This window comes from Euphorbia lathyris, chromosome 2 (assembly GCF_963576675.1).
Source record: "Euphorbia lathyris chromosome 2, ddEupLath1.1, whole genome shotgun sequence".
Taxonomy (NCBI): Eukaryota; Viridiplantae; Streptophyta; class Magnoliopsida; order Malpighiales; family Euphorbiaceae; genus Euphorbia; species Euphorbia lathyris.
In genome coordinates this window covers 32,323,696-32,336,439 of record NC_088911.1, presented here as the reverse complement: position 1 = coordinate 32,336,439, position 12,744 = coordinate 32,323,696, and the positions used below count along the sequence as shown (strand labels likewise).

The 12,744-nt window shown below is 44.7% G+C and overlaps 1 protein-coding gene across 1 annotated transcript; it reads left to right on the top strand.

The window, feature by feature from the left end:
* Window positions 1-1,174: 1,174 nt before the first annotated feature.
* Window positions 1,175-5,246, top strand: LOC136217671 (ATP synthase subunit alpha, mitochondrial). Its single transcript, XM_066004286.1, has one exon. The coding sequence runs from the start codon at window positions 3,614-3,616 to the stop codon at window positions 5,141-5,143; it is 1,530 nt and encodes a 509-aa protein (XP_065860358.1). The 5' UTR covers window positions 1,175-3,613; the 3' UTR covers window positions 5,144-5,246.
* Window positions 5,247-12,744: the final 7,498 nt, after the last annotated feature.

Below are 12,744 nucleotides of genomic sequence, written 5' to 3'. Positions count from 1 at the left end.
GAATTCCTGAATAAAAATGAAGTAAATTAGGGAAATTTTTACTCTTTATAAAAAATGTCCAACGAAAGGTCGCCACAAAGCTACGGAGAGAGCCTTCGGGGAAGGGACTGACTCAGAACATCAGAAGAAAGAAGGAGCTCTTTTGGAAGTATTGCACAACTTCCTTGTTAAGTTCAGAAGGATTGTCAACCTTAGGTACATCTTAACCGCAGATAGAAATAATTTCGCTTATTCACCCTTGGCTTGCTGCTTAGGCCTTCTTTCGCTTCGCTTATTCACCCTTTCCCGGCTTTCTTCTCTTTCGAATCTCGTAATTAGACAAGACACCGAAATGGTTACACCTTTTGGTTGCTTATCTTCTAAGAAATAGCCATTTCTTTTGGCTTTCCTATTCCTAAATCACCCTATTCTCTTGCAGAAAGATCAGTTCCTTTCGGTAAACCGATTCGAAACCATCTGGCTTGCTTATAGCTAAGCCTGAAATGTAGTATTAAATACTCATATCTTACCTTCCTACCTCTGTGGTACGCCCGGTTATTCGCCCTTTTCCCGTTACACCCTTCTCCTGCTTATGAACCGAACCCGCAGCTTAGTCTTCTGCCTGCCTATTCTGGTCTGCTTTTGAAGTTACGCGTAAACATTCTCTATTGGCTTGAAAAGCCTAGTTTTAGGCCTTATGAACCCGGCCTTCTTTCGCCCATTCTTTAGGCCTGCCGGAACCCTAGCCCTAGGACCTAGGCTTGGAACTTTAGTCTTAGTCTTCTGCCTGCCAATTATGGTTTAGAACCGGTAACCTTATAGGACTCCCTAGCCCTTTCGCTTTGCTTCTGAAACAGTTTGACTTCGCCGAGTTCCCGGTTGTACTTAGCCGAGTTCCCGGTTGGTTGTACTTTGTACTTCGCTGAGTTGACTCTTTACCTGGTAAAAACCAACCTCTTGCTCTTCTTATTTCATTTCATTTCCCATTGAATTGCATTGCTAGAATGCAGTGCAAACAAAATCAATAGAAAAGTCATTCAAAAGTTGATCGAAAAATCCCGGTAAAACGCAACTTCGCTGGGACTAGCTGCTCTAGAAGACCTTGAATACCTTCACCCGCTAAAGAAATTACGTAATATATCTGATTTTAGCTAATTCTAGAAATTAGATTCAAAAATCCCGGGAAAACAGCAAATTGATCTAGCTTTTTCTAGTGATTTTACGGAACTTAAGAAGAAGGATTGGAAAAGTGTTCAGCAATCCCATCCCTCTGCTCGAGTTACATTGAGCCTCTGGTCGAGCTAGTCCTATCTCTCCCAGTTCCTCTGGTCGAGTAAATCCCTTTCCTCTCGCTTTGCTCGAGCATCTTCAACCCTCCGGTCAAGTGACTGCGTACCTTTACCGGTTGGTCTCGTAACAGGGTACCTTGCTTTTCACCCTCTCGTCGGACTCGAGCGTCTTCAAACCCGGTAAAGCATTGAGAACCGGTCTCGCTACTTCAGTTTTATGCCTTTCCACTGCTCAGCAACTCCCTTCATCACCGGTCAAACTACGTAAAGAAAGTTCAAAGCTAAGCTGTTCCCGGGCTAACTTCGTTCCACCTAAGTTCCTTAGGCCCTTTTGTCTCGTACCTGTCTCCTTCAAACCTCGTGGACCACCTTTTCAATTCAACTTTTTCATCGTGGAAAATCACATTAGAAAGATTCCCCAGCGAGAAAGATTCCAAGTTGCTTACCAGATCCCTAGAAGTAAAATCTCATAAGAAAATTTTTTATTTTTCCGTTTGTTTAGCTAAAATTAGGACTTTTACGTGCGAACTTCAGAAGCCGGATTGTGTGAGTGTCAAGTGAAACCATGTTCCATCGCATCTTCGTTCCTCTCTCTTTCGATCGACTAACTTTGTACCTTGTTCTATCAAACAAGCATCTTCGTTCCTCCCACAGTTGGTCCCCGGTAAAACTAGTCTGTACCTCCCCCATCCCTGTTGCTGTTGGTCGAGCGTCTGCAACCAAGCCTTTCAGTCGAGTTACTTTGTTCCCGGTAAAGAAAGTAGCTGCGCCGGGCAACTACCTACCTCTCCCGGACTCCGTTCCTGCCGTCAGACTGGTATTGGTCTGACTCCTTACCTCTCCTTCCAGTCGACTAACTTAAAGTACCTCTCCGGGGAACTAGGAGTTCCCCACCTCCGTACCTTTGGTCGAGCTGCTTTACTCCTTGTCCCGATCTTCTCGCCTCGATCCCCGGTAACAATACCCCCTTAGAGCAAGTCCGTTCCGTCCAACAAATAACACTTATATCTATCTCGCATCTTCCGAACCTGTTGGCCGAGCTACTGCGTTCCTGCGGTCGAGTAACTGCGTACCTTTCAGTCTCATAACTTGCCTACCTCTCTGCTAAGGAAGGCTTTGGTCCATTGAATTGCATTGCCCGTGCATTCGAAATCTCAAGAAAAAGCAAGTTTTCGTTCATTGAATTTGACCGTGTTTTTCTCGTGAAATGAAATTCAATGGGCTGACCTAAGTAATTGCTTATATGAGGTACTTATGTCCCCGGGTAACGAAGTTCCCCCCCGTAGTACTACCTTTGGCCGAGCCAGCAAATCTTTCTTCTCTCGCTTTCACCGGTCGAGCTGCTTCCTCCTTGCTTTCAAGTACCTAGTAGTACCGGTCAAGTACCTAGTAGTACCGGTCAAGTACCTAGTAGTACCGGGCGAGCTACTTCTTTCCCTCCGTACCTTTAGCCTTTAGTTTTTCTCCCAACTAAAAAGCAAGTCCGTACCCCCGCAGTCTCGCAACCTCGTCCCTCTCCGAGCTAGTCCTTTCCCGGTCTTTCATCCTTGAACCGCTCCGTGGGCAGAAAGGCTTTCCGGTGAACTAGACCTTATGATGCCATCTCCATCTCCCCTTTCCTTAACAGTCGGAGCAAACCTCGTTCCCCATCCCTCTCCTTCTGGTCGACTAAATCCCTCACCCGGTAAAGAAAGTTAAAGGCTACATCGTCCCCGTCGGACTCGAGTAACTACGTACCTTGAAGGCTAGTAACTTCGAACCTTTCAGTCGAGCTTAGACTTAGACCTCGGCCAGAAGATCGCTCTAGTTCTCAGCAAACCGCTAAAGCGTGAAACTCTCCCATCCCAGTAGGTCTGGTAAAGAAACTTCAAACCTCTCCTAGTTGGTCTGCTCTCGTAACTGCGTACCTCCGGTCCTTTCGCTTCGGAACTTATGAAGCCCGTCTTATTCAGCCAGATTGTTTTCGTGTCCAGTGCAAGAATCCCGGAACAGTGAGAAGGCTAGTTCATCCCGTCCCTCGCCTTAGCAGTCTCGTTCCCTCGTTCAACTCCTTGCCAGTCGAGTTACTACGTACCTTTCCGCACCTCTCCTGGGCGGTAAAGCCAGAAGTAAGTACTCTTTTCACCCTTGACTCTTAGTACCTTTCTTTTCACCTTTACGGGAAAGTCGAAATATCATAAGAGAAGAAAGAAACAAAGTAGAGAAAAGAAACTTGTTAGTCATCTTGTGGCAGCGGCATTCTCTCCCTTGACATTATTATTAATACTATATATTATATATATATAGTATTAATAGACTATACTATTAGTTTTGAATACTCAAAATACGGAAAAAAATAAAATATTATGGAATTCTCTACCAGAAACAGAGCTTCGGAACTAACAACTCTACTAGAACGTCGAATTACTAACTATTACACAAATTTGAAAGTGGATGAGATCGGTCGAGTGGTATCAGTTGGAGATGGAATTGCACGTGTTTATGGATTAAATGAGATACAAGCTGGGGAAATGGTTGAATTTGCAAGCGGTGTGAAAGGAATTGCCTTGAATCTTGAGAATGAGAATGTAGGAATTGTTGTCTTTGGTAGTGATACCGCTATTAAAGAAGGAGATCTTGTAAAGCGCACGGGATCTATCGTAGATGTTCCCGCGGGAAAGGCTATGCTAGGCCGTGTGGTCGACGGGTTGGGAGTACCAATTGATGGAAGAGGGGCTCTAAGCGATCACGAGCGAAGACGTGTCGAAGTGAAAGCTCCTGGGATTATTGAGCGTAAATCAGTGCACGAGCCTATGCAAACTGGGTTAAAAGCGGTAGATAGCTTGGTTCCTATAGGCCGTGGTCAACGAGAACTTATAATCGGGGACCGACAAACTGGAAAAACAGCTATTGCTATCGATACCATATTAAACCAAAAGCAAATGAACTCAAGGGCCACCTCTGAGAGTGAGACATTGTATTGTGTCTATGTAGCGATTGGACAGAAACGCTCAACTGTGGCACAATTAGTTCAAATTCTTTCAGAGGCGAATGCTTTAGAATATTCCATTCTTGTAGCAGCCACCGCCTCGGATCCTGCTCCTCTGCAATTTCTGGCCCCATATTCAGGGTGTGCCATGGGAGAATATTTCCGCGATAATGGAATGCACGCATTAATCATCTATGATGATCTTAGTAAACAGGCCGTAGCATATCGACAAATGTCATTATTATTACGCCGACCACCAGGCCGTGAGGCTTTCCCAGGCGATGTTTTCTATTTACACTCACGTCTCTTAGAAAGAGCCGCTAAACGATCGGACCAGACAGGTGCAGGTAGCTTGACCGCCTTACCCGTCATTGAAACACAAGCTGGAGACGTATCGGCCTATATTCCTACCAATGTGATCTCCATTACTGATGGGCAAATCTGTTTGGAAACAGAGCTCTTTTATCGCGGAATTAGACCTGCTATTAACGTCGGCTTATCTGTAAGTCGCGTCGGGTCTGCCGCTCAGTTGAAAGCTATGAAACAAGTCTGCGGGAGTTTAAAACTTGAATTGGCACAATATCGCGAAGTCGCCGCCTTTGCTCAATTTGGCTCAGACCTTGATGCTGCGACTCAGGCATTACTCAATAGAGGCGCAAGACTGACAGAAGTACTGAAACAACCACAATATGTACCCCTTCCAATTGAAAAACAAATTCTAGTCATTTATGCAGCTGTCAATGGATTCTGTGATCGAATGCCACTAGAAAAAATTGCTCAATATGAAAGAACCATTCTAAGTACTATAAAACCTGAGCTACTACAAGCATTAAAGGGTGGATTAACGAAAGAAAGAAAAGAAGAACTAAATGCTTTCCTAAAAGAACAAACTCAAAACCTAATATGAAGCATTGCCTTTTCGAACCGAACTACGAATGAATTGATCCTGTCCAAGCTAGGCTAGGAGGGTACGTAGGCAAGCTCGACAAGAGCCCCAGTCAGCTTCAATGCTTTTCTTACATAGGAAGATTAAAAGGAAAGAGGATTGCTAAGAGAAGGCATTGTGGTACTGGACTTGAAAGAGAGGAATGAGACCCGCCTTGACGGGTATCGAGGGAGTCAACCAGCCTTTAATAAAGCAGATGAGGAATGAACCTTTGGACCATCACTTCGGGGGAGGCCAGAAAGAGTGATTTTGCCCTGAAGAAGAACTATTTAGGCTTGGCCCAAGTTCAGTTGTAGCAGTGTAAGGAAAGGAAAGTCTTAGGTCGGCTTATCTAGAAGGAGAGCATTTCCAAGAGTTAGTTCAATTGCTCGCTTATCTACTTATCTATAAAAGGCGGAAGAGTAGCTTAGTGCATGGCAGGAAGAATCTTACTTTTGCTCAGGGGGGAATAACAGCATTCCAATCAAGGTCTTTGGCTGATCAAGGTCTTTGGCTGGAAGGCACGAGATCCAGAGGGAAGAAGCAACGGATTGAGCAACGATAGCGCAGGAGTTTGATTGCTTGTCTTCGTTGTCTCTGGCTATATTTGCTAGGAAGGGATGAGATCCATGAAGAAGTAAAATAAGAAGTAAAAACCTTTCCGTCGAGCTATAGCTTTCAATCTCCTCCTTATATTCATCTTCCTCATGCCACGCTTCTATCCATTACCAATGTTCAGACCTCTAAGAAAGCCAGAGTTGCCATTAGAACAGAATCTTCCTCCATCGTTAAGGTATCCCGAATTCAAGGCCTTGTTCTCATAGCTTGCTGCATCCAAGTCCTCATCTCATACGATAGAATTTTCCCCATTAGCCCTTGAGTTGAGATCTTTTACATTGGATTTGGGGAGCCTATCAGATGTATTCCTTTTGAATTCCCTTCATTGAATCTATTTTAATGCCCCGCTTCATTAGCCTTTCCCCCTTCCTCGCCCTAGTGTGCTTCCTATTCAACGTAATCCCAACGGTTCTGAGAAGTGGTACCAGCAAGTGGAGGTCAAACTTCATTCCTACGCTACGCTTCATTCTTCGATGATGTTTTATAGTCTTTTATAGTCGAGACATTATCAGTCTCGACTAGAGAAATGTGTCAGAGGGTATCTCACCCAGAAATGGGTTAGGAGATGCTTCAGAGTAAGCTTCTTTTGACTCAGCAGTTCAGGCTCGTAGTTGACTTCCGGGTCTAGAGGAAAAACGACTACTTCTTCTCCAAAAACTGCATCTGCTAGTGCCTCCATTTCCCTGATTGGGCCAGTTACGTCCTTCCTCTACTTTGACTTTGAGTCTTTCATTCCTGTCCCCACGGGCAGGGAAGCGCTACCAGCTAGAGTCGTGAACTGGGAACCGAAAAGAAGCATTTCCCGAGAATCAGCAGTTTGAGCTATTTCATCAGATGTAAATGCAAGCGATTTTGGTGATGTGATAGGAGCGACTAACTTTCCTAAAAGTCTCTCTTCTTTCGGTTCGTTTTGCTTTACGCGCTGAACTGACCTTTTATTTATTCCAGGATCGATGCCTACCGGTTACCTCAAAAAGCACCTTTGGAGGTGTTTCTAGCTTGACTGACTGACAAAAGAGTAAAGTGTTCACCAGCGCGCCCACACTTGTTAACTTGTTTGGATCAACTTTCTTTACTGAGATTCCTAACCTTTCGCCAGACTCCGATTCGGTTCTTGATCCTAAGCCTTCAGTCGAGGTGGAAGCTATCCCAGAATAAGAAGATGCAGCTGTTGAAGATGAAGATTAATCTCTAGCTATCTCCTTGGAGTAAGAGGTGAATCCGGGATAACAGATACCCGGGGTGATAAATCCCCCCTTTATCCTACCTAATTAATTACCAGCTAGGGGGGAAGCTAGCGAGGAAGCAAGTAAGACAGTACCAGAATCTTAATCTCTTGATGCGCCACCTTCACATCCACCTCTTTCTTTTTCTTTAGTTATAAAGTTCCTTACTTCGGTCCCTTACCTTGTCACTCGAGCTACTTTCTTCCATGATCCACATGTGAAAAGTGAGCTATTTTTCGCACAAAACCGGGGATTTTTCTTTAGGTTTTTTTTCAGAAGCCTTATAAGGTCTGTTTTAGTCTCTCCTTTCTAAAGAGGGATTATAATCCACCGTAACACAACTATATCATAAATGAATTACAGTGAAAGAATTCCATTCTTCCGCGCGTGAGTTCGGATCTCCGGTATATGCTATCCATTCCCTAGTTGGGTACTCTAGATAAAAAGAAAGACCTTACCGCCCGTGATCCTAGTTTGAGGCCGGGTTTTATAAACCCTTTTTCTATAAAGAGGACGACGAGCAAGATAGTTTCATTCAATCTATACTCGAGAAGAAAACCTAGCTGTCAGCTCCTTCCTTTTGGAATAGCGCGAGAAAGATCTGTAATCGGAGACTTTGACCTTACCGGATAAACAAGGGTTTCGGATCATGGGCTGGTTCTAAACCAAAGGTAGATGGTAGGCGAACCTTTGATCCAAGCTTAGGCGGCGAGTCAGGATATGAAGTTTCATATGAATATGCAACTATTGATGAATCAGTTCCGTCTCTGCCCGAAAGCAAGTAATCTTCGGTTGCATCTATCTTCTTCTTCTGTTGTTCCCGCATTTCTTGAAAGAAAGTCAGACTTAACAAACAGCAAATTCGCTCACAGTTGAGTCAAAAGCTGCTGACTTTGATTCCTCACTGGCGCTGCAGGTGAGAGTTTCGATCCGCAAGCTTCATGCTCTACTTACTTAATAAATAGAGGAATTCCTCAATTCTTTCTCCGCAACCCTAATAAAAAAAAGAGCGAAAGAAGTAATGAGACCGTCCCTCGGGCTAAGTTCGGTTCATCAAAAAGATGTGAAAGAGTTGGCAATCTGGGATAAACTTTCTGTGAAACTCTTCCCGGGTGGGAATATTTTCTTTTAACAGCGTTCCTATGGCAGAGAGTCTAGATCTAATTTAGCATCGGCACCCACCTCGGGAGATCTAAGTTATCGTGGCAATCTTCTTCAATCAGATCTTGAATCTTGTGTTGCAGATTCCTACAGCGATCTGTGGGATGGCCTTCATTCTGATGAAATTCGCAATAGGCGTTTGGATTCCGGGAAGAGGATTTTCTTTGGTGGCTGACGCTTAGGAAGGAGCTGAACTAAACCCTGCTTAAGCTGCATTGCCAGAATTTTGCTGGCGTGAACTGCCGCTGAGGCGGCGCCACTTGTCTCACCATTGGGAGGAACATTATTATAGTTCTGCGGTTGTTGGGGGTGCTTATGCTGGATTGGCTCTAGCACAGGCGAAGGCGCTCAGGTGCGCTTAGAGTCTTATAGGCTCAGGAGCCACTTGAGGGCAACCGCCATCGTCCTCAACCAAAGAAGTTAATTGTAGGGGACTACTTGTTACTTGACCTCCAAGACCAAGATGTGATGGTAGCGAGGGCCCTCTGAGATAGAATCTCGTTCTAGAAGGTTTTCCGCATCTGATCTATCTCCCGAAGATGAAGGCATAGCGACTTGCTTTCCTTTCTAAGAGATTCCCCTGTGGAGCCGCTTTCTTCCCTTCGATTTCGAGTAATGTGAATAGCCGGTAAGAACTGGACTCTTAGCCTAGCGAGAGATTTCACGAAGGGAGAGGTTTATGAATCATCCACCGAAGGCTAAGGGGGGGTAGCTCGTACGATAGGGGCGCAGCAGTGACGGGTAATGCTCTTACTACCCTACTCCAGCGAAAAGTATGAAGAAACCAAACAGAGTTAGTAACGACCTCAAACAAAAAAGCCCTAGCCTAGCTAACTAAAGCTAAAGAAAGAGGAAGTATGAACTCGGAGCTCCGAACGAGTTCGGTACAGGGGATATTCCCATTTTTCATAACTCTTTAATTGGATCGGAGTCCTTCCCCTTCTATGCTATAGTCTAAAGTAGGATGAATCACACGCACGTTCATGTAAAGGTGCCTTTTTTTAGCCACCCTTTGCTTAGTTTGGGTGATCTTGCAGGAAGTTCAAGATCGCATCAAGGAAAGCGGTACTGACCAGAAGACCTCGCTTGCTACCGAGTCACGGGCGAGTGAGGATCTTACTCTTCCTAAGTCATCTCGACTAAATGGAACTGTCTAATCTTACTCTCAGGAAATTTATTCCCTGATCACATAAGATAATCGTCTTCAAACAGCCTTCCTGTGCAGACTATATCTTGTAGCAAGCTTCTTACTTACTGCTAAATAAGAAGACTTTCATATCCTTATCTAGGAGGTTACACATTCTTATCAAAAGTAGAAAAATGGAAATTGCAAAAGTTAAGTTATGACAGAACCTGAGAAAGCAACTCTTGTTCTCAATTTAATTGCGTTGCGTAAGGTAATGAGAGTGAAATTTTTATGTCCCGTACTCAGTGAAAAAGTGATAACAAGACGACTACGGGTGATAACTACTTTTAGTGGACTGTGACCGGGAACACTAAATCGATCAGAGCAAAGAAGCTTTGCTCAGCAAAAAAGAGAAAGACCAAAAGTAAGTATGAATAACTCGAGGGGATTAGGGGAAGAAAGCCAAAAGAAAGAGTCCCATCTGTTCACAAATCGCGCAAGCTGATAGTCCTCCTTAATACCGATATGTTAGATACGTGAAACCAAACCATCACCTAACCTACTTTTTAATTAATAGGTTTTTTATAGAAAGAAAGTACCCTTCCCTCGGGAATGATTCTATGCTTTCCTTGCCGTCACTTCTCTCTTAATTCAATAGATGTTGAGCCTGCCCTTAGCTTATAGCTAGCCAATTTCTCGGTAACCCTCGGATGTTTATCGGCGGGACGGGATCTTTCCCCAGGTGAGAAGTCAGCCTCTGGGAAGTGATCCGATCTTACCCGGCCCCATCTTTGCCTATTCTTTATCTTAATAGCTTAGAGCCATGGAACTGGCTCTTTCCGAACAGGCTCTTTCTTTAGTTGCTGGAGATGTAATACGACTAGCATCAAGCCTTCCTTCTTCAGTAATAGTTCCAGTGGAGGAAGAAGAAACAGAAGGTGAAGCTGAATAACACTTACTCTTACCCGGAAGGCAGATTTAAAGCGAGGAAAGGCGTAGAAGGAGTAGAGAAAGGAAGCTAGGCACAAAGTCTAGGGGCAATGTAATTGGCGAGGGTGTGATATTCCTAACTTTTCTGAGCAACGAAGGCGTCAGCGACGTAAGATTTCACCTCTCCAGAGTGGGCCTACGAGGGTCCTTTGGTGGCGGACCTATCTAGGTAAGGTAAGGGTCCGACAACGAGGATTGCATTGATCCTACTGGGAAATCTAGGGGGCCTAGGAGGCATGGCATCTTTCTAACTTCCATCGGAAGGGTTTAGAAGAAGGTAATTGAGCTGAAAGATTTCCATCTGAAAGAACGGAAGCATCAAGCCTACCTACCGGAAAGAGTATCTACATATTCCACTCCAGCAGGGCAATCAAGGGCAGGGGCTTTAGCGGAGGTTCCGACGAAGGGGGAATAAGACCACTGAGAGAGAAGGCGAAATAGAAAATGCTATAGCACCAGCCAGGGAAGAAGGAACAATACCCCTATAGGAATGAATTAAGGAATGAAAGGCATAAATACAATAAGCAGGCTCAATGCATAAGAAGGCGTAGAAGGAGTAGTAGGAGCAGGCTCCGAACGGAGGAATGAAAGACAGACCATTCCTCTCAATCGCCGATGCCCCCTTCAATGTTGCGAAATCAGAACCGTCTATCACCATGGTGCTGATGTTAAGAACCCCTTGGAATCTTCCAGAAGGGCGCTGAATCTGGAGAGCAATACAAGGAAGAGTTCTCATTTTTTTGATTGGAGAAAGAGGAGGAATGTTACTGATAAGAAAACGGACAGTTCCGATTAAAGGATCACGAAAGCACCCAACGGCGTATATCTCGAAAGAAAGACCTGAAGTTTCGCTGGAGAGGATTTCGGGAGTGACTCGGAAGAGAAATTTCTCGTTCCAGGTAGGGTTTTCACCGCCGACTCGATCAATTCGTGTTCGGAGCTTCGTGGCGGAATCCACCCAAACAACTGCATAGGTTTGCATCTGGCAGTGGGTGGATTCAAATCTTGGGCTGAGATTAAGTTGATCTTGGTTGTTTCCATGTGGGGGTTTATGGTTTTTGATTACTTCTCTTCTTCTTTTTTTTTTGCTTTTTCTTTTTAAGAAATTACAGGGTTTTATTTCTGGTATGATCAAGAAACATTGAAGATAGAGGAGTAGCACTGATTAGAACCAAGAAGACGATGAGCATCGCGAAAGAGAGAGAGAGAAGAGTTACTCTGTAATGAATAACGGAAATAACCTCAGGAGTCAGGATACTAAGTATTATAAGTTCATCTTGTCTTCCTCCTATGATGCTTCCTTGGTTGTTGGTGTAACATTTTCTTCATCATATTCTAATTTCATTTTTTTGGGGGGAAAGGTCAGAGGGGCTCCTAGCTCTAGTCGCTGACTCTTATGCCCTTCCAGCCCAGCCCTACTATGAGATGCCAGACTGTCTGCTGATGTGCCTTCTTTTGAAGGAGTTGAGTGGCTGTCTTTCCTCTTTTCGCTCTTCGTGCTTTCTATCTGGTCTAGTTACGACTCCCTGTCCTTATTAAGGAATTGGGCTCACTGCCGGGGTTGAACCTGACATTGTAAACCCTGAATATTATTCAGCAACTAGGGGGCCCCTTCATAGACAAGGATTCACCTACGAATTCAACTCTTAAGGAAGAAGCCTCACCAGAATTACTATCCCTTGGCCCAAGGTACTACACTGCCTTTCCTGCTCCAGGTGAAAAAGCAGAGAAACCGTCAGCAAGTCTTAACCTTCCTTCGACAGAAAGTCATGTCCTTCCGGCCCGGAACGATCCCTTTGTCTTTCTCTTATCTTATAGCATTCAAGTCTTTTGGTCACAGCCAGCCGATGAACAGTCTCTCAAAGCCCAGAACTTTCTAGGAGAATTGCCCAAAATGATTTACTAAAAGTTATCCCCTTGGAACTAATCTATCTGAACCCGGACTTAGAGTAGCTCCTGTCTTTCCCTACCGTTCCCTAGACCAGCCTTGCCCTACCGAGCTCAAGATAGTTTTTCCTGCCTTCTTAGTCCTTTGAGTCACAGTTACCTATTAAAGAACCCAATCAGCCGCACCAACTGAACGAGTTCCCGTAAAGGAAGGCAGAAGAGAGTATAAGAGTCCAATCGCTGTGGGACAAGAGGGAGTCAAAGCGTAAGAGATCGAAGACGAGTTAAAGCCAGTAATCAAGTAATCGACCGGAGCACGGGAAGGCATATTTTTTTTTTCACAGATCGGATGAAATAGCAGCGCTCACTCCTTTCGCGTGGCGAATGCGCCTATCTTTACCTGAGCAATTGAGGAAAAACGTAGGGGTTTCAAACCTTTAGCAATGAATCCCTTATCACCTTCCTCCGTTCAGTTCTTCCTTGGCGATTGGGTCCGTGATCCAATAGGCTCTGACTTCGCCTCGAAAGGGAGCTGCGTAGGTAGATGCATAGAATCCGGATGCCGAGAATACGCG